General features: G+C 38.3%; 1 protein-coding gene and 1 long non-coding RNA gene across 14 annotated transcripts in view; one reads left to right on the top strand and one right to left on the bottom strand.

The window, feature by feature from the left end:
• LOC119564497 overlaps nucleotides 1–22,129 on the top strand; it is a 27,427-nt gene extending 5,298 nt beyond the window's left edge. Inside the window, exons 2-3 of one of the 2 annotated variants that reach the window (XR_005223425.2) lie at nucleotides 11,690–12,279; nucleotides 19,009–22,129. This is a non-coding gene — a long non-coding RNA (uncharacterized LOC119564497). Of the gene's footprint in view, nucleotides 1–11,689; nucleotides 12,280–12,470; nucleotides 12,631–19,008 lie in introns of those variants that run through there. The other variant, XR_006287602.1, reaches the window with a different exon arrangement.
• NSD3 (nuclear receptor binding SET domain protein 3) overlaps nucleotides 1–22,225 on the bottom strand; it is a 69,180-nt gene that overhangs the window by 11,160 nt on the left and 35,795 nt on the right. For 6 of the 12 annotated variants that reach the window (XR_006287596.1, XR_005223417.2, XM_037886179.2 and 3 more), the window contains 12 exons: nucleotides 22,125–22,225; nucleotides 19,575–19,620; nucleotides 18,823–18,953; nucleotides 18,257–18,385; nucleotides 17,244–17,370; nucleotides 16,585–16,782; nucleotides 15,744–15,914; nucleotides 10,943–11,092; nucleotides 8,442–8,598; nucleotides 5,144–5,346; nucleotides 4,586–4,698; nucleotides 3,451–3,720 (listed from right to left, as the gene is read on the bottom strand). Coding sequence is in view for 7 of the 12 variants with exons in the window: in XM_037886179.2 (XP_037742107.1) it covers nucleotides 3,451–3,720; nucleotides 4,586–4,698; nucleotides 5,144–5,346; nucleotides 8,442–8,598; nucleotides 10,943–11,092; nucleotides 15,744–15,914; nucleotides 16,585–16,782; nucleotides 17,244–17,370; nucleotides 18,257–18,385; nucleotides 18,823–18,953; nucleotides 19,575–19,620; nucleotides 22,125–22,225 (1,796 nt within the window). In the remaining 5 variants the exon portion in view is untranslated. Of the gene's footprint in view, nucleotides 1–289; nucleotides 2,046–2,810; nucleotides 3,721–4,585; nucleotides 4,699–5,143; nucleotides 5,347–8,441; nucleotides 8,599–10,249; nucleotides 10,387–10,942; nucleotides 11,093–15,743; nucleotides 15,915–16,584; nucleotides 16,783–17,243; nucleotides 17,371–18,256; nucleotides 18,386–18,822; nucleotides 18,954–19,574; nucleotides 19,621–22,124 lie in introns of those variants that run through there. The other 6 variants (XM_043536471.1, XM_037886183.2, XR_005223418.2 and 3 more) reach the window with 5 other exon arrangements.

Raw genomic sequence — 22,225 nt, 5'->3', positions numbered from 1 at the left:
TTAGGCACTGTGTACTATTAAGTATAAGGCAAAAGCAAAGCCAGAATTAAGACTGCTTCTCCATGCCCTGGTCCTAGTTATAGCAGCACACCTACGAGGTTCACTGGCAGTATTTTAAGTCACATGCTTTCCTTTTTTAAAAAAAATTTCAGGCTAACATACAGATGCCCACAGAATATCAACCTGACAGGACAACACAACCTACTGTACTGCTAAACATTTTCACTGCATAGCATTTCAACAATTCATTTTAATGGGACTTTTAACAGTCAATAACAAACAAGAAAAGTTTGTGATAAAGTTTTAATGTAGAACAGATATTACAAAACTGGCTTAAATAATTAAACCACTAAAAACAAGTTAAAAGTGAGCCTTCAGGCTGACTGTGTTCCCAGCTTTCACATGATGGACTTTGAAATGGCCAGGAAATGATGATACCTTGATACAAGGGAGTTAACACTTAGCACACTGAGGGTCATTTTATTGTAACAGTCTCAACAGTTCTAACGCTTAAACATTTCCAAAAGTAGCTCTTTGAGATGCTCAAATTTAAGTGTCAAACAAGCATCTGAGCAGTTTCAAGGTTTTTTTTGTTTTGTTTTTTAAATAAAATAGTACCAACATGTTACAGACTATGTGGTGTCACCAGTCTGACAAAAGACTATGAAAGCTAAGAGCTCTTGTAGCTGGTTGTGAGAATGGCTCCAGAGAGAACAGAATTATGTCCGTCACATTTTGGAGCTTTGAAGGGGAAGAGGCTGTACTGCAGGAGGAGATCATCAGGATAACATTTTCAAAAGCACTTAAGTCATTCCTGAAAATGGGATTTAGACTCCACTGGACACAGACTCCTAAATTACTTGGAGAAATCTGTCATCTCTGAGATGAAATTTTCAAAAGTGCCTCTCTCTCTTTTCCCCACCAAATTCCTTTAAGTTTAGCCTGTGTGTTTTGGAACAGATGGTTTAATCAAGTCCCCAAAAGGGGTTTTCTAATGGAGCCACTGACAGAATTTTTAGTAGAGCTCCTACAGGACACAAATACATTGTTTCATACTTAGTATGTGACGAAAATTCATAGAAAATCCACCATAAAAATGCTATGAACATTTACCATGTACTTGGTGCAGAAAGGAACTGAAGAGAGTTAAAATGTATTCTCTGTCAATTTACTATGGTTTCCTCTAGTTACTTGTTAGTAAGTTATTTAAGTTCCCATGAGTAGAACTGTCCCAAGTTCAATCAAAGATTTACAGTTTCAGCTGAAGCAGTGGTTACCAACTCACATTTGAAACTGGTTTGTTCAAACACCTCTGATATTGCCACAGGCAAGTGAATACATGACACATCCATTTAGGCCCCACACAACAACATTTCTCTATGCCAAATTTCTATGTACAGTAAACTAAGTTACTAAACAAAAACAAGGTAGATACTCTAATCAGAACTGACAAAAGCAAAGAATTCACAGTTAAAAGTTGCTACTATGCCTTTGCCCAAGTCCATTTCCCTGGGTACTGCAGGGTCACTTCAGACTAGTAGATAATCCTCTACTATCTACGTGTAATATTTAAACAGCATATAACTTAAGGACAATTCAGAATCTTTTTGCTTTTGTCTAACTGTTGAGATTACATTTTGGAGCTAAACACATCATCATCCAACAGCGCACAAATCACGTCCAGCTACAATCCAAAACGTCACATCAGAATCCCCAGTCTGGACAGGAGATAGCTTCATTTAACAGAGAATCGCAGTGAAGACCTTACATCGAGTTTAAGTCCACCAGAACTATGGAATGTGCCTTCGCCATGAGAAGTTCTAGGATACCTTCTTTAGCAAGATGTGTGCAAATTTAAAGTGAAGAAAATATGAAGCCAACTGAAAGCAAAATAATGCTCTGGAGTGAATTCTGAAGATGCAGGTCAAATGATAAAAACAACAACTTGTCCTGAAGTCTTAATTGTCCATTCCATCTGCAGCCAGAGCTGGATCTTCCACTCTTCAGGTGTGCTCAGCCTCCTCCTTGTTCAGAAACAACGAAGCCTGCATGAGTAAGAGCAAAACATACATCTGTCCACCAAATCCAATCCTCTGCCTGGCAAGTTAAAGCAGCCGTGAAATCCAGGCCCATCATCCTCATGCTTGCCTCGAAGTAGAGCAAGACTGCAATCCAGTGTAAGATTTTGTTTTTCCATATCAACTGTTGCACATCCCACCTGAATCCCAGTGGATAATCCCAGACTGGTGTCCCCAGGAATACAGTGTGCAGCGATACAGTGTAAAGGAAAACCAAAATGATCCATTTCCAGTATCTTTATCACATAGTCAGGAAAGGTACTTTCATCCCCCACCCCACCCATCAGTGCTACCCCACTTGCTACCACTCCTCTAAGGACTCCAATCATTCTAACATTTATGTTAAGTCCTCAGTATTTCCTGAAGCTAATCAGTTCTTGGTGCTTTCAGTTATAACAACTGCACCATGTCCATCAACAGAAATCTCTGTATCTTCATTATTCTTCTCTGCCTTCTTGAACTTTAAACAAGAACTTAAGCGTGTTGTCCAATGTTGCCTGATCACCACAAGCCTTTTATTATTCCCCTCCGAGTTCTTCTGAAATAAATCCAGTCTGTAGAGTTGAGTGTCAAGGAGGCTATGTCAGCTCCCCGGTGACCAGACGTTTGTAAAAGCAATGTTGCATCCCCGCCCACTCCCAATACAGACAATCTGCTACTGGGAACTGCAGAGTGATCATGTTATCATGTAAGAGTTTAAAAGAAAAGGCAAAAGAAAGTACAGAAAGCTACCTTGACGTAACCCCTCGGAAAGAGGCTCACCACCTTAGGTTGCCCCATGTCCCATCCTTTGAGTTATTTCATATCATGAAGTGTGATTAATTTCATTTGCTGTGTTAACTCTGGGGTTGAGGGAAAGAGAAAATAATGGAGGTGTGTTTTATTTTTTATTCCCATCCCTCTAAGACTTTAGCAACTTCAATAGCCAGGCTTGGTCAAAAGAGCATCTGAAACCATCTAAAAAACTATTTTTTCCCCTCTCCCTCCATGCTCGAAAGTCAATATGAGAACTTATGTACATCACTACCTTCTAGAAGAAGTACTGATAGTCCTCATCTCCTGCCCATCACCAATGAAATTTATTATAAGTTGAATCTGACCCTTACTCTATAAGAAAGCATTGTAACTGTGAAAAAAAACACCTCTGCCAGATGTCTCATATTCCATGAAGTTGGATTTATTATCATTTCCTCCACTTGAGGAAGTTTCATGCCTTGTAAATTTAAAGGAACAATTGTGTGTAGGATGAATTCACTTGAAAGTATTAACTTTTAGATACATTTTCTTTCAAGGTACAAACAATAAAAGAGTAGCAGCACTCTCCTCAAACACACTCTTTAATGGCTAGCTCAGTATTTGTCCTAAATTCTACCTTTTTAATGTTCCTTTTTGTCCTGAGACCCCAGCCACGTCGATCGGTTTTTATGATTTCAGCATCTGGATAGAGTCTTTTGGTGAAGCACTGGTTCTGACAGCGCTCTCCTGCTGGGCACACTTGGGGATGACACTCATACTGTAGCATCCTGTTCAGACACTCTGACTCTAGGCCACAGGGGTTCTCATCAGATGGCTTGCAATTACAGCGAGGGATTTCTGACAAATCAGCAACTTGAATCTGAACTTTCCCTATTACCTTGTTGGACTGTGGAACAAAACAAAACAAAAACAAAACACAAGGGATAAATTTTGATTTATGGCCATACACACAGAATTTAGATCAGAACCACTTAAATCAAGGCCCACTACTGTCAAGGTATTTCAAAATGTAGGCAAAAATAACAGCTATTACACACAGCTACTAACATCAGAGACAGTTGTATTTTTTCTATTCCTCTCTAAAAGGAAGTGTGTCAACTCAGAAAAGGTAACAAGGCAAAAATACTTCTCTGCAATCTAGGACTTTCAGAGGTTGCATCTGGCACTGCTCCACCACTAACAATCAAGCATATCAGGTGTTCAGAGAAACCAGCAATGAGGTGTGTAGCACAGAACGTGGGACAGGACTGTTTCAGGCTTTATGGTACGTGTATTAGTATGACAACTCTTTTAAGGCATACAAAAATGTAAACTATTATAAAGTACAATGAAATAGATAAGTGCACAACCTGGGGTACTGTGCCCCCAAGGTTGCTGGCAAAAAAAAATCTAGACCGTCTTTTTAGTATCCAGATTTCGAAATTAAGTTCTCACACTAATAGTTTGTTATTTTTCAATGCTAATATAATTTCTTAATGGTAAGTAAGCCCCAAGATTCATTTGAGATGGGTGGGACCACTTGCAATTATCGAAGTCCTTTGTCTTCAGTAAAATTGACCTTAAACTCAAAGTCCCTTTTTTACTGATGCTTACACCTTCCTTATAACAATGAAAGGGTCTATGGTACTAAACAAGGCAGGCCAGAAGAGAACTTTGAAGGATGGCAGACTGATTATCTGAATTTTCTTCTAAGCCACAATTTGCTTCCCTGTTTAAATCTATAGTTCATTCACACAAAGGAGAGGACTCACTTTAATATGTTTGTAAGGTGGGGGTTTTCTTGAATTCCTTTCAATCTCTAGTGCTTCTTTGCTTTCTCTTTGTGCTTTCAGTTCCTGGAAGCGTTTTGCAGCTTCTTCAAGTGCTGTGCAAGGGAGTCCAAAATGGGGAGGAATTAGTATTGGCTGCTGCTGCTGAGAAACATTTTTGAAAAGCTAGGAATTAGAAATCTACAAAGAACAAGCTAATAATGAAATGTTACACTACAGCATGAATGAGTTTTAAACCAAGTGGTTTTCAGTAGATATTTAAACACTATGGGGTGGCCCTCTACATCAGAGCCCAGGTTCCACCTCATAACATCTTTAAGTAAGTGGGGAAGAATTGGGGTTGCCTACCAACAGCACAGAGAGGGAAGAAGTTAAACGCTAATAATATTTAGCCTCTATCTAATGACACTATACAGAGTTTGCAGCTTAACACAGACACAGAACACTAGCCACATAATTCCCATGGAAGTTAAGTGACGATGTAGAAACAAACATGTGGAAGTTTTGTTATAAACCACGATAAACTTTGTTGAATTTTACCTTTCTTGAAGGTCTTGTTAATACTAGTTTGCCCCTCAGCAAAGCTTTTATCTCCTTCAACATAAGGGAAAACTCTGCCCTGGTGTACCCAATAGTAGTCATGTGAACCGAAGAAAAATACTGGGAAGTCCCCGATATCATGTTTGAGGCCTTGTATGTTGAGAGGCACCGACCTGGGATTGCAGATCTCAGCTGGCCACCACCTGAAAATCAGAAAAGGGTAAACCTTAAACTCTATGAAACAAAGGCCAATTGCTCGGCTTCTCAGTCTGGGAATTCCAAGCTACATTTGTCCCTAAAATATGTGACTGCAGTGCGTCCTATCCCATTCTCCTTACATAAGCAAAACTGCCTTTGATTTTACTTGGGAAGCGCCGCAAAAAGATGTACATCTTTAAAGTTCTCATGCTCCCAATCCAGGGTACGGCTTTGGGCCTTGTGTAGTATATGAATTTTGGGACTAGCTATCTGAAGAGAGAATCCTTAACACAACTGTCCAGCTGTACTTTACAATATTTTTACTAAAAAACAAATCATTGATAAGGCGATTTTAAAAATATAATTTGAACAGTTACAATCAAACCAAAATTTCAATGCTTGCCAAACATTCAACTTGTTTAGATCCACTGTTTAATGAAAGATTTTTAAAGTTTTTTTTTTTTTAAACGAGGTTTTACAAATCCTGTCAAGAACAAACATTGTCATTTCATTTTTCCCCATGGCAACTTTTTTTTTTTTTTTTTTTTAAAGGGGTGGGGCTGGGGGGGAGAGTTAATCCTCTTGCAGTACTGGAAATCCAACCAGCAGCATTCTGCTAATGCATAAGAACCAGAAAGTAAACTGGCCAGCATTATTTCACTGCCCAAGTGAGCAGAGTGAAAGCAGTAAACAGCACTAGTGATGAAAAAGTAATTTGTATTTTTAAAATTCTGTTTAAATATCAGGCATTCCCTTTCACAGACTCAAAATTAGACAAACAACATGAAAACTCCAGAACATAACATAAGAACGGCCATACTGGGTCAGACCAGTGTCCTATCTAGCCCAGTGTCCTGTCTTCTGATGATGGCCAGTGCCAGATACTTCAGAAAGAACGTGCAGAACAGGGCAATTATCGAGTGACCCATCCCGTCATCCACTCCCAGCTTCTGGCAGTTAGAGGTTTAGGGACACCCAGAGCAGGGGGCTGCATCCCTGACCACCTTGGATAATAGCCATTGATGGACCTATCCTTCATGAACTTATCTAATTCTTTTTTTTAACTCAGTTATACTTTTGGCCTTCACAACATCCCCCGGCAATGAGTTCCACAGGTTGACTGTGCATTAGGTGAAGAAGTAGTTCTTTATGACTGTTTTTTAACTTGCTGCCTATTAGTTTTGTTGGGTGACCCCTGGCTCTTGTGTTACATGAAGGGGTAGATAGCACTTCCTTATTCACATTCTCCACACCAATCATGATTTTATCAACCTCCATCCTATCCCTCCTTATTCGTCTCTTTTCTAAGTTGAACAGTCCCAGGCTTTTTACTCTCTCCTCATACAGAATCTGTTTCAGACCCCTGATCATTTTTGTTGTCCTTCTCTGTACTTTTTTCCATTCTAATAAATATTTTCTGAGATGGAATGACCAAAGCGACACACTGTATTCAACATATAGACATACCATGGACTGATATAGCGGCATTATGATATTTTCTGTGTTATCTACCTCTGTCCTAATGGTTCCTAACATCGTTTGCGTTTTTGACTGCTGCTGCACATTGAGCAGATGTTTTCAGAGAATATCCATGGTGACTCCAAGATCTCTTTCTGGAGCGGTAACAGCTACTTTAGACCCAAATATTTTGTATATACACCATGAACCAAATAAAAGGATAGTTGTCTCTGGCTATGTTCACTGAACTGCCTAGGCTACAATTAACTAATACTATTTGTAATGTGATTTGACAATTTCAAGTAAATGGAGTTAGAAACCAAATATGAAGCTATGGGCCAATAGTGGGACCAATTCTGAATATTTTCACAAAGCAATTCAACCTGGAAGAAAATATAAACACTGTAAAAACAAAAAAACCTCAAAAAACTACTTTTAGTCTCATTTTCTTATGCTCTATTTGTCCACTGAAGCCAAGGTTTAATTACAAGATCATATTTAAATAACCAATTACATGGACGCATTTCTAGTTTTAAGTTTATCCTGCTGAACATATGTAGCCAGCCTAGGCTAAAATACTAAGGTGTTGAACTTAAAGGTAACTAGGCAAGATAAGAGTCCACACTGTTTAAAAATAAATGATTATATCCAGGTATTTAATGTGTACGTCAGCAACCTGAAGCAGATATTCCAACATTTTCAACCTCTGAGGAACTTGGACCCATTTGGGGTTGATTCTAGGGAGAGCCAGAACTGGAGATCTGTCATATGACAATATGTCCACAAGATCTCAGATAGGGAAGGGGGTTCGTAAATTCAGCTATTATTGGAAAGATAGCCCTATGCTCTCAGCAACTGTAGCAAGAGACAGGCCTCTGACTGTACAGTAGTTAGTCTTGGACATATTTCACTGACTTGTAACAATTCCCTGGCAGTTTTGTTGTACTTGTGAAAGTCTGGAAATAGAAATTAAAAGCAAGATTGTCCCTTGCAATAAAAAATGGGATTCTAAAAGATTCCTCCATGGACAACTTGAAACTGCAGTGCCAAAGGCTGTCTAATGTACTTGTTCTCTGGTCAGTGTTCTATAGCCAGATCTACGTAAGAGGCCAAAAGCCACAGAGGCAGCAAAAAGTGTATCTGAGATGAAAACCCCTAGCAATCTCCCTGCCCTTCCTGGTCTTGGGAAATAGAGGACTTTTTATCATCTCCACCAATGTCTATTAGACTTGCAGCATTTTACTGATCACATTTATTCAGAGGCACAGGTAGGGACTTGCAAGAGAGAGGATCAACAACTGTCTGCATTCCTGCAGAGGCCTTTTATGAATGATCTCTAAAAATAAATGCAAACTAGGAAGTTTTGATGCCCTGGGTATTTCCTGATCTTCTCCATCAGCAGGACACATTTAGGGAACCCACAGATAGAGCTTGAGTAAGTATTCACCTTAATGCCTAAAAATACATGAGTAGAATTTAATTAAAAAGCCATACAACATCTGACACCATGTTAGATACAGTGTGTACTTTTGGCTCTTGTTTATTAACGCTGGGCTGCTCTGGTTGTTTACCTGCGTAGCTGCAGGATATAGTAAAAAAACAAAAACTTAAAATAGTTTCCAGTTGTATTCAGTGAACTTGCCTGTAATTTCCAAGCTTGACCCAAACGATCTGCTTGTAACGTAGTTTCTTGCCAGCTTTACAGTCATTGCAATTCCAACATCCTTCTGGCATCTCCATGTTGAGACATTCAGGGTGGAAGGAAGCTGGACAGGACTCGCAGCACAATAACTTCCCACCTTTAAACAAAAACTCACTCATTTTACAGAAATAGGGGTTTGGGGCTTGTGAGAGGTTTTTTTTTGTTTGTTTGTTTTTAAATATTTAATTAAATGCATTAAACTTGGATTTGCCTCACACCAAACATATGGCAAAAGGAAGGGATCAAGTCAAAGTTACAATGCTGGATTAAAAATAAGTATTTTTCGTATTGTGTATATATATATATATATATATGTCTCCTCTCTTTATGTGAAATCATAATTCCTGACTGCATCATAAATTGGAACAAGAAAGCCAATGAATTTTTAAAAATTAGGTTAAATTGGGCAAGTTGGCATTACATCAGATCCCCCTAAGAGAAACCATCTTGAAAACTGTATGGTATTTTTTTTTTAATCCAGACAGTCTGGCAGTGGCCAACACCTTTTCTTGACAATTAGACAAATTTTGCACTTTTTTGGAATACTTTTTAAACCAACATTGTCATGACTAAATCCCTTAGCAATCAGTTAGTGTGCATAAAAATCAGCCTATAGGTTGATCAATGTTTTTCTGCTTTCAAAGTTACAAGAGAAAAACACATTAGAATTGTAATTATAAATCTGTGCATACCCTTCAAAATGAAGGTTTACCAGTGTGAGCACTATAAATTTATTTATATAATGCAGAATGAGATATTACAGAAAGATTTCCCCCTCCCCCAGAGTTCCCTTTGAACACAAAGGGAATCTGATCTCAGAATGTGGTAAACATTACTTTTTTAAAAAAAATTTAGACAAAAAAGGTTCTTTTTTGGTTGGCTTGTTTTCTAGCAGATGTGTTTATTATTGTGGGCACTCACAGCACATCTAAACCATTGGCAATACACAAAGAAGCTCATACAATAAACACATTTGCTACAATCTAGATAGAAATGTAATGAACTTTTTAGTCCCAGGGTAAAAAGACTGGGAGAGATTTAAAACAGCATTTTAAGCAATTATCATATCTGAAGTTTGAATTTTTATTTTCAAATGTTCATCAGAAAATCTTGTCCACCTATAGACTTTCAAAACTGTCATTGATTTGATTGTAATATATTGCAAAAAGCATTCCTTAAACAATCAGTGACAAAATCACTTACTATATTTCCTCTGCTAAAAATGTAATAAAATCCAAGCATTTGGACTTTCCTGAGCACCCCCCCGATGATCAAGTGTTCATTTTTTAACAAATTTTTGTAAGTGTTGTTTCAGAGGAAATACAGACCCAGCATAAATTACTGAAACAATATCCAACATGGTAAAATGCCAAAGAGATGCGAAAACCAAACAAAAATCAAAAACAAAACTCTCAGAGCTAAGCAAGAAAACTTTGCTCTTAGGATGCATTAGTAAGATATTGCTCAAGCTAAGCATACAGAGGGCTCAAAATAATTTTTGTGGTCAGAAGTTACACAAAATAAAAGCTATCTACATCTAGCAATGATCTAATTTTAAAATGACTGACTGGGCACAATTTCTGAACACCCTTTGGGAAATCAAATTTTTGTGGGGATAGAATCTTACAGACACACACAGCTGAATCTGTTTCCATAAATTCCTTTTAAAGCAATAGCATTACCGGCGTAAAGCAATCATTTTTTATTCCTGAAAACGCTTCTGTCCTAATACTATTGTAACTGCCCACCTGCCTGCCTTTCTTGACAGGGCAGAATCCCTGTTTGCTCGAGACGCAGCATCTTCTGCCACTCCAATAAGAAGCATTGTTCCAGGAAGTGAGCAGTCAGTCACATGAGGAGAGAAAGGAGCATCAGTCGGCCTGCACTAACAGAAATGAAATACAAGGCCCCTGGATTGTAACAAAAATGCACAGGGAAAAAGCCATCTGCCTTCCTAAGTCTTCAGTCTTCTTCTGGAATGCCAATATACCAACAAACATTCAAACGGATAAATTCTCTATTCTGACTGTTGCAGGCTCTAAGCAGGCTCCAAAACAGACTTCCTCAGATAAGCAATTTAAGAAGTTTTAAAAGTCATTGAGCTGGCACTAAACTGCAACAATACTAAACTTTATTCACCACCCCTTAGTGTTATATTTAGATTATTCCAATTTTATGGAGACTACCTAGTGGCAGATACATGACTTTACCTTTTGTGGAGAGGGAGAATTTAGTGATATTAATTATTTTAAGCCCTTTTATTATAATAAATATTTTGCCAACAACATGAACACACACTCACAATAATCAATGAGTGAAATTTACTAAAAGCAACAGGTGGTGCTTGATAAGCAAACATTTTTTGTTTGATTTAAAAAAAAGAGAAAAGAAAAAACAGGAAAAGCGAAAGTAAACTGAAGAGAAAGAAACTATTTGGTTACCTTTCTCACATTTCTTTTTGGAAGCTGACGAAGGAGGAGGAATCATAGGTAATTTCATCAACTCAGCACGATTTGATTCATTCAGTAGGTAGTGGGACTTATAGGCATATGAACTGAACAGGGGGTCTGAATGATCCTGCACTACCAGCCCTATATGAAACAAACAGAAAGAGATGAGTTGCAATGAAACTACCCATGATTCCATAACGGAGAAAATAAAATAAATCAAATCAACACCTATTATGCATATATATGTTATAAGTTTGAAAGAAAAGATAATATGAAGAAAAAGAAAAGGTGTGACAGAAAAGGTTTCTATATCTACTAAAGGAAGAGGTTATGTGTCAGACAGACTGAATCTGAGTGTAAAGAAAACTGAAGAGTGAATAAAAACCATTTCTAAATGAAATTTTATTTGTGCAGTAGTTTTAACTTGCACACTTTAAAAAAGAAAAAAAAAAAAAAAAAGCACCAGAAAAGTACCTGCTGCCAATTCCCTATGAGCCATCCTGCCCCGACAAAGAAAACAGCCAGCCAAATTACAAAATAGCGTGACTATATCACTGCATCGGAAACAGTACTGGCAGTAAGGGCTATAAACTGGAGAAATACAGATGGTATATGCAAGTCCCCATATGTTCCATGACTCCACAGCCATGGAACTCACCGCTTGCCACAGAGTTGGGCTCCAGGATCTCACCTTTAAATTTTTTTTAAAAATTTACATTGTCTTTCTTGCCCTTACAGTTGTGGAGAAAACCCCAAAAGATGTGTGCCAAACGTGAGCCAACAAACAGTGAGTCTGCAGAGCACCCAAAACAATAGCTGTGAGGTGTGACTTGCCCTACTTATTTCAAGAAAAGCTCCATGGACTCTGCATTTCCACGGCTATGGAATTTTGCCACTGTCAATCACTTGACGTTTTGTTTTCTGTCTCCCTGCATTTGCCCCTGCTCTCCAACAGCACAGCAGTTAAGGCCCTAGGAAGATGAAGTGCTGAAGCCAGCTACAAGTTCCTCCCTTCCGGGGAAGGAGATTCTGAACTGGGCTGCCTAGACAACACTGCAGGAGCTGATGCAAGGGGAATGGAGCCACCAGGATAGCAAAAAAAAACAAAAACAAAAACACAACAAAAAACCACCCCTCATTCTCAAAAATAATCAACAAATTTTAAGTTTACTGAGTATTTCCACTATGAGCCATAGAAGTGCTTGTGTGGGGCAGAGGGGATTGGGAATAAAGGGTATTTCCATGGTGATAAAACAGACTAATACAGCTGTCTCATTTGGTCCCACTGTTGAAGAGTACAACAGGCCCTGGCTACATGTAGCTACTAGGTAAGTTTTTGATATATTCTGCTAGTGTTTTGATACCTACATTTTACCACTTTCTAAGACTGCATTGGGTCTAAATACACAACTCTCTGTTCCTAATACTATTTAGCATGTTAAGTGATAGGTAGCACTGTTTGCACGTGCAACAACAGAACATTTGGAGGACATTTAATTCCTGATTTCTTCCTTACAAGGGATTCTCGCAGTGCACCCGCCACCACCCAGAGAATTTCACCAGTTCCTCACTCCATGCCACCATCCTGATCAAAGGTAATTTGAGGGAACTCCATCGTGAGCCAGCAATACTGCTGAATGGGTTGATGAAGGTGCACCTTGCACCTCAATCTTTCCACTGGCAGAGCACAATGCTTCCCAATGTCAGCTATCCTGGACAAAAACAAATCTATATCAAATATTCTCCAAGAGTTGCTATATCCCTACCAAAATACAAAGGGGTTTCATTTAGTGACCAGTTATTTTGTATCTTTTTAAACTTCAATAGACATAGGGAGTACACAGGCATGCCAATGTATTTTAATTCCCATCTGCATGGTGCTGAAAGATTACTTCTATTACTATTAGGAGGTGCACCCTTATGTACAGTTCAGGTTCCAGTTACAGGACTTGTAAGTAGTTCAATTCAGATACATAAATTAGATGTGAAACATATATAAATCACTGTCGAAACAAACTGGTGACAGAAAAAAAACACTTTCTGTAACTTACATAACTTACTTTAGAAAGTAGCAGAAGTGCCATATCTGCAACTCCATTTTCTGGTGCAATCACAATACGAGTAAGAAGAAACCTCTTTTCATGCTACTAGGCAACCAATATTCAGATTTGGAAGCCTAGCACCAAATTCTGGTTTCAGTTGCGCATGTCTCCCACTGACTCTTGATGCCAAATGCATGCACAAAACTTCCCCCCTGTAGGGAACTTACCTAATGGACCCAGTGACTGTCTTTATTTTGTATTTGTATAGTGCCGAGTACATGGTCAGCATGTTAAAAAATAATCCCGGAGAGCTTCATTTTCATAAACAGAGAAGAATACATTTCTGACGAAGTTTTATAGTTTTATAAAGAGGTGGGAGGGGAGGTGTAGAACACAAGAGCAGAAATTGACTTCTGAAAGCTGAGTGTGTTCCATATACTTTGTGGTCCTTCACAGAAACAAATACCGCATGCTACTGGATAGCTAATTATCCTGGTTTTGTAACTTTAAAATGCCGTTTGGTATATTGTAATATTACAAACAAACTACAGCTGCTCTAGAAATGTTAGAGTTCCTGCATTCTGGAAGCCTATCATGGAATTAAACTCAGATCTCATTACAACCACAGCCTTTAATAAACTGAGACTGCCAATATCTAAACTCACTCATGTAAGTAAACTTGTTCCAAGCAACAGATATAGCCCTATGACCTGCCCCATCATTGAAAAAGCAACTACAACAATAGCAGGTGAAGAGGCAGTGTCCCAGAGTATGGAATCCCTCATGTAAGTCTTTATAGTGTCAGGCTGAGGCCACTGCTGGCCCTTTTAAAGAGGGATTTCTAATCTGATCTCTCATCAACCAACAATCATTCAGTCACCAATTCTCAGCTGATTCTTCATGAGTAGGATATAAGCTCCTGCATCTGAGACCAAAGTCAGAGTGTTTCCACACAACTAGCATAAATCTTGAAGCTCTGGACAGTTTTGTTTTACATATCTCTGCTCTGCTTACGGCAGATTCCATTCAAGAGCTTTACTAATTCTATGCTGAAAAGATAGAGAAGACAAGCAATTTTTTCCCCATTTTTTTTTTTCCTGGGCACCTGGACATAATTGTTAACTAGAATATTAATATGAGATGAGTGAGATTTGTTTGACACAGGTGTTCAAACTAATGTTTAAAACAAAGTACCTAACCGACTGGTTCAGTTCACATATACAAATGGGCTTTGCTAGTTATAATTCAGAGATCTGAAAACAGAATTTTTGTTTTTAGATTGTGCACTTGTACACACGCTAATGAAGTCAGAATCAAAATAAAACTTAAAGTAGGGCAAAACACCTATACAGAAATTTACAACTCAGCAATAAAAGAATAAAGATACATGCAACATCCATAAGTTTGTCTGCATGTGCGTATGGTTACGCAACACCAGCGTGATTCACTTTGCATATTTCCTGTTTAGAAATGCCCCAAAGCACTGAAACAGGCTCATTAAAAGGAAAAGCACTGAACCATGTTGCAAACACTGTTTCACACACTTCGAGAGCCCCTCCCAGGCTCAGCATTCTAAGACTTACTGTTTCCCTCTGAACCTCCGGACGCCATTTCTCTGGAAAAAATTAGATGTATGTAAAAAGGAAAGAACTGTTTTTTACCTTGGAACCTCTGTGACAGCTCCATTTCCTGTACTGTAATTAGAACCAGGAAAAAATCCAACTCTGGGACCCCTCTTTTTTTCCCTTTCTCTAGATCCTGTATCTAGTAATCTGCTCTTGCTCATACAAAACCATCTTTACCACACAAACGAGGCCTCTAATTGCACAGCTGAATACAAACAAGCAGATTCAGGATTCATCATGTATTTACACTCCTTTACTACTGACTGTCAAACAGCTGAAAGACATGTTGCATTCAGTGTGAACTTTTTGCAATGTTACGTATCACGTGTTTTTACATATTATACACACACACACACAAAATTACACACAAAAACTCCATGTTTCTAAATTTCACAGCAAAAAGAACATGGTAGAGATATTTTTGCACTGGGATTTCTGACCAAAGTAAACTAAAGCACTGGAATATTTAGTCCTACCTTCTGGCAGAAGTTAAAATAAATAAAGTGACTGACAGACTTCTGGGGTCTTCAAAAAAAACACCAGGGGAAAAAAAAATAGCTGCAGCATATGGAAAACGATATTTTTACTGTAATTAGATTTTAACTGATTTAGGTGGTAATTCCTGTAACATTTTTCTAAAAAAAAAAAATATATTTCTCAGATGGGAGCCGGATGTCAAAACAGGCATTTTCTCGCTTATGAGCAAACCCCATCCACCCACTTAAAAGATGCTCCATTATTTTCAATTTATAGAGGGTGAAAGCAACCCCTCTTGCTGAAGCGACAGAGAATCAATGTTTACTGATTTGACTTGCAACTGCTGGAACGGGGGACTCAACGTTCACTTTCTTCTCAAATGGCAGCACACACAGTATGCCTTCTCAGTGCTTCAAAATTGTGTCTGAACACCGAACACACCGAACAAAACTGTACGCGAAAACTCTTGCATGAAAAATAAATTAATATCATGTGTACTATCCCAGCAGTCAAAGAGGAAGATTTGAAGCGAACAGAGAGCCCCAAGAGAAAAAAATAATTGTGTAAAATACCCCAGCTTTATCATGTAACTGTAGTAATGACCACACCAGACATATAAACTGAAGGGGGGAAAAAAGTACTGCTCACCTCTTGCACAAACGAAACAAAAGCCTACATTTACAGCGGATGAAGAGAGATTCCTTTTGGAATGGTTGCTACAGATGAGAATGTGAGATGACACAAACAAGCTTCCTGCAGCAATACAGCCATCTCCTGAGTGATAGGCAACCGGACATCTCAAACACCTCACCATGCGTCCTGTTTAATATAAATGCAGAAAAATGCACCATGTCACAGTGGAATTGGGATAGCGTAGAAGACCTCACAGACTGCGATACAAGTTTGGTTTTAGTCTAACCAGGATATTAAACATTAACTTCTTCAAAAAAGCAACATGCTGTTTCACTCTGTTAACTCTAATGTTGGATGCAGAACTTCTTTAAGTGAAGACAAGACCCATTTGGCTCTAACTAACCTAAAACTGCTTGGTTTGCTTGACCATTTTAGTTCACTTCTAAAGGAAAGGACCTCTTTGGGACAGAACTTCTGTTATACAGTCCATTGCTATCTGTCTAAGGGTACTTCAGCTTTGTACATCTGACCTTTAACTTACAGCAAACTCCAGAAGTCCAACAGCCAAATAAGTCCAAATGACACAGAAGCTATTCCAGGTGTCCTTAGCACTACTTCTCAAGATGCTGGCTGTTTCACATTACCCCACCAAGACTGACCTGTTTCACAGCGAACCCACTGTATTAATGACCAAACTGATAATGAATCCGTTCATAATAAACTGATGTCCCATCCCTCTATACTGTATCACATTATGAGTGTAAAGTATCATATTCATCTTCATTTTCTGCTACTTGTCTCATTGTCAGGTATTTTGCAGTTTCCTAGTACTATCCAAATCCAGTTGTGCTCTCACCTTTACTTGCTTTGTGGATATCCTTATCCATTGAGCAGGCAGTACAGCAATGCTGCGGGCAACGGAATCCTCGTGACTCAAAGACAGCAGTGGCAAACTTACGAACACAGGCTTCATGATAAAATTTACCACAAGCATTGACTGAACAGCGCTTCACATCTTTACCAGGAAGCTTGCAGGAAAAGCATGTGTGCTGTCCTTTTAAGAAAGGGAATAAAACAAACCTCAGCATGAACGCTATCAGTTATTTTCCGAGAGGCAAGTTTGCAAACTTGGCAGAGGAGGAAAAACTCTGAAGTTAATGCAATTCCACCAGTGTAAGTAGAATATCCCTCCCTCACTATAAAACAACAGATTATTACTACTGCACATTTATTAAGGCCCCAATCAGGATGAGGGCCCCATTGCGCAGGGTGCAGGATAAACAAACAGGAAGACACAGCCCTATCACTGAACAGTTTACTAATTTTCCGTTTAAAAGTACTTGCTAAGTGGAGAGGGAAGGAAGTTAGCACAGAACTTTATTTACTATAGAACATCTCTGCCTAAGTTTGTTCAGCCCAGCATATGATTACTGAAGCTTCTTCCAATCACTGTAATCCATCAGGCTCCGAAACCGAGGTTTTTCCCCACCACTCAAAACACAGTAATGCATTTACCATTTTTACACTCCACGCAGATGAACTTCCCATCAGGTACTGATTTCAGTCCCAGGCATTCCATATGGAAGACTCTACAGCACTCTGCTTCGCATGACACCAGAGACTCACCAGAGCTTTCACAGATCTTAAACAAGCAAATAACTAGTCAGAGAACAAAGCTGTTGATGGATGTTTAAATTTAAGTGACTAACAGAACTGAAGCAAGGGAAATTAACCGGCTGAAACCTCTACGTACTATGACACTACAGCTTCCTGGTTTCTGAAGAAGGCAGGAGAGTTGGCTGAAGCCACTGACAGAACTGGCAACAGTAAGGCCACTGGAAGCCTCCAGCAGTCATTGAATGTGTTCCCATCCTTTTTGCATCAGCTTAGCAGGATTATTTTGTGGTGCTTTCAGATTTCTCTTCTCCTGCACATGCATGCAGCAGCGGCTGCCAAACATGCTTTCCCCTCCTAGCCATATATAAGGCTAGGAGGGGAAAGCATGGTGTGTGGGGTGTGGGTGTGTAATCTCAAGCAATTGGCAAGACAATTACAACATTTTCCCTTTGATGCAGACCTTGCCAGTTAGCCAGACCTATGTCTTATGTAGACTAGCATACTGTAATACTCATTTTGTCTTACTCTGAAAGACCGTATGGAATCTTCAAATAGGGCAGAACAGAGCAACTTGCTTGCTTGGTGATATTACCCAGTATAGGTTGTATTGTATTTTCTATGGACTCAGGCTTATTAACCTGCAGAATGCCATTTCCATTTTTTTGTAGTGGGGGGGGGGGGCGCGCGGGGGGGGAAGGAACCACCACAAACACCTCTGGAGCATTAAACCTACAAGGCCCGGTCATTCCATCATTTTTCAGGATGTTCAATGTCAAATTATGAGATTTAGTCAAAATACAATAGCATAATTGGAAAAGCGAGTTTCCTACCAGACCAGATTAAAATCAGAATCAGACAGCACATCTTTAGCATATATTTGTTTACAATACCACCACGCACTTTCCACCTACCTGACAAACAGTATCCTTCTTATTTGTTCCAGTGCCTCTTCTTGATAAGCTAGAGTCTACTGATTGTACATCAGAAGCATCAGCATCTGCAGTAGCTGATGGGCTGTCTGAATGCTTTCCAAAACTACCCTATAAAGAAATCAATCCACAACCATTTTTAAATAAACTACTTTAAAAGGCTAACAATGGCATGGAAAAATATTAAGTCAGCACTGATTAAAAGAAAAAATGCAGTTAATATACATTAAAAGACCATATGAAAGTTATCTGAAAGACTGTGGACCTCAATATATAGTGACAAACAATTTACTGCCCATTTAATAGAGATCCTTTTTCAGCACTGGACCAGCACAGGAAAATGCCTATGTCCCCCACAACCTACCACTGAAATATTTTTCTCACCATTCCCATAACATTGTATTAGACTTTTTAAAGAGCAAAACAATTCAGTTATCTGAATCTGACGACTGAGTTACTTGCTTATTCAAAACTGCAGCCATCAATAATGCCACTTCTCTGTCAAACATACTGAAATGTATATCTGTGTGCAAATACCACACATTTACCTGCAGATCATTAAGTCCTCTTGAATCAGAGTCAGATGTGTCTCTGTATGCTGAACTAGTCAGTTCTACATCAGTTGAGGCACGACTCCTTTTCTTTAGAGGTTTACAAGAATCTGAAATCTCGCTGGCACCTTAACACAACACACTGAAATTAATCCTAAAATATTGTTTTCATTTTCTTTTTAGATCACATGGAGAAAAATGACAGAGACATGAAAGATGAAGCCACAAGGCAGGACTTTACAAGCATCTCACTTACGGCAAGCGTTTTAAGTTCAGAACTTTGCCACTAAACATTTCAGTGCTCCAGGGTAAAAAGTAATTCAGCCAATAGCATTCAAATGGCATTAAACAAAACAAAACCTTTTGTCAAACTGCTGGATGGCTCATGTATTGGCACAACCTACTGAACTATCACCATTCAGGTAGGGATAAAACCCCAACAGGTAATACCGCATCATTCATCTTAAAATATGCCTATGTTCAGACACCCTCATTTGGTTTTTTATAAGAATCATGTCATGAAAACTTTAAAGCAGACCAAGCATACACTATTCTCCCAACTATTATTACAAAAAGAGGGCTACAACTCAGAGGAACGAAGGTAGATCAATACAATGGAGTCACTCACAAACATCTGGGAATTACTTGCAGTTCACACAGACTGAAAGCCATCAGTGAAATACAATGAATGGCCTGTAAATGGGGTACTAATAAACAAACAATGTTTGTTTTTATTCAGACAAACTCACCTTTCTGTAATCCAGTCTTCACTGCTGTCTGTGGAACCATTTCTACCTGTTTGGACAGGAAAATCTATAGTTAACAGAGGAATTTTTTCCCCTAGTATAAAAAAGAAAAAACATCCAAGTTTAAGTGATTAGCATATCTGAACTCAGATGTAGTCTGGCAGTCGCCTTCTCAGTGTAAGCCTTCTGTCCTGCTGGGATTTAATCCTAGCTGCCTAGGCTGAATACCAGGTGATAAGGCAGCCATATGTTCAATAGCAAGGTCCTTTCCAATCACTCCCTTTGTGCTTGAAGACAACAGGAAAACTTTATCCATGTCCAGCAGGCAGGAGAGGGGTTCATTCCTGTAGCCAACCCTGATGCTGTTGTAAAACCCAACACCTGTTAAGGTAAACTTGTACTTATACAGGTCTGACTCAGGTTAGTGAGACACTTAATGTATTGCCGTTTTAAGGCACTTCCATCAAGCATGCACTCTTGAGCTTCTGGGGATATGGACCTTCTCTCTGTATAGAGGGCTGCAAGGCCCATAAAGGTGGGGATGAGGACTCCATATAGAGCATTGCAGAGCTCTATACAGCTGGAAACTCATGTCAGTACAAACTTAAGTAGACAAGTTTGTGATCTTCCAAAAGCACGTCACGTTCTTGGTCCTACATCAGAAGGATGAAATTAGAAATTTTTCTGCCAATATACATGTAATACATGTGAGAATTTGGTGATAAAAAGCATAATTAAAGGAAGAAAGTTGTTTCCTAAGGTCCTGGTTTTAGGCTAAGAATTGCAGGCTTTTATTTCTTTGCAATGTGGTTAACAAAGCATATAGAAACACATTTAGTAAATATTTAAGGATTAATCTAAATTTTTTTAAAAAATATTTTATTTTGTTGTACAATAGGTAAAAACATACAATAGAAGGATTTGTATAGGATACAGTTCGTAATACAAATATAAAATCTAAACAATCACTTGTATTTCTCTATTTCTCACTGTAACAGTAGCATTAACATTTTGTTTTTCCCATTTGTATTCATTCCAGTTATAAATTTAAACCAAGTGGTCACAGACTGAATTTGGGAATCAGTTGCAAGAAAACTTGACTTTGGGTAACAAATATTGTTGCATAATTGTAAGAAGTTAGTAAGACTTATTTTGAATATAATTTAATACATTCAAAGTTATGTGCATTACAGTGCATCTTTGATTATTTTATTACGTTTTAGTCACATACTTTGCCTGAGAAAAGCAATTTAATGTACTATGTTGCCTTAGTTAGCTACATAGTATAAGCAAGCAAAGCTAACCTGGAACCACAATGTTCCTATTGTTGGTTCTTATACCTTTGTTAAATTAAGGAGAATTTGCAACTGCAAAAGGATTTATTTAAAAATAGGGGAATCGCAACTTCTCACATCAAGAAGTTAAAGGGCCTACGTGTCAGCTATTTTACATCCAACAGGTTGCCTTTTAAAAAAAATGGTTTCAGTGACAAACTTTTTTTAGAGTTAAATTTCCTTCTGTCACTTTGGCAACCCAAACATGGAAGTGTCATACTAGTGCATCAGAACCAAAATATGAAACTTAAAAAAAAAAAAAAAAAATAGACAAGGCCTATTTTCAGCCTTTAAGATGATTGAAGTGCAATAAAATAAAATAAAGTGTAATGGGCAAAGAATAAATTAGGGGTTTTTTTTAAATATTTATTTTACTCTAATGAAGTTTAAAAAAAAAACTTTAACCTGCGTCCCTTTTTAAAAAAGCCCATTGGAAAAAACTGTATTAAGAAACATTTGTTCTACAAAAGTTTCAGGTTTCAAGGGTGGGTGCCCTTATGGTTTAAATATGGAAAAATTGATAGTAAGGAAAAGAACCAACAACTCTGACAAACTTGTTAAATAAGTGTATTGAGTTAAATATTTAAGTATGTCACCTGCTCAACTTGCCTACTCATCTCCACTCAGAATTTTTTTTTTTTAAATAAAGCAACAACATTTGTCTGTCTGGCATTCGGATTAAAAGAGTGCCCTGTACATGTTCTACTTAAGGGGGAGAAAAAAAAAATCTAAGATTTGTTTTTTTGTTTATGTCTGCCAACATAAAAGTCAGATTATTCATCTTTAAAATAGATCATTCTTAGAGTCCATTTTCAAAAGTGATCAAATAAATCAGAAACTTTGAAAAACAAAACCTCAATACAAACCAGCAGCTAAACCAAGAGTAAGAAGAGGAAGGAACCTGGTGGCAATTCCATCAAATAGATATTATTAAAACATAAAATCATTTTGCTCACAACAGAAATCTCAAAGTTAACATGTCAGGTTCATTAGGAGTCTTGCATCATTGAGTTCCCATTATCCAAAGCCTGAACTGATACTGTGAAGATGCCAGTAGCAGAGTCACAGCAATAATGGTACAGACAGGGGGATTTCATGAAGGATAGTCCAAAAAGGAAACTCGATGGGCAAAATGGAGAAAAATAAAAAGGCACCAATATAAGCCACAACATTTATGAATACAAAATATATTTTAACTCTCTACATGGAGGAAGCCAACCTGCTCCTTTTTGATCTTCTTCTTTGGCACAACTTCAGTGGATTTCTCAGACTCTGAGCGGGTTCGAATCGATCTTCTCTGTTGCTTCTTTTCTACAGAAC

Source organism: Chelonia mydas, chromosome 26, assembly GCF_015237465.2.
Source record: "Chelonia mydas isolate rCheMyd1 chromosome 26, rCheMyd1.pri.v2, whole genome shotgun sequence".
Taxonomy (NCBI): Eukaryota; Metazoa; Chordata; order Testudines; family Cheloniidae; genus Chelonia; species Chelonia mydas.
This window is presented reverse-complemented; position numbering and strand designations above follow the sequence as displayed.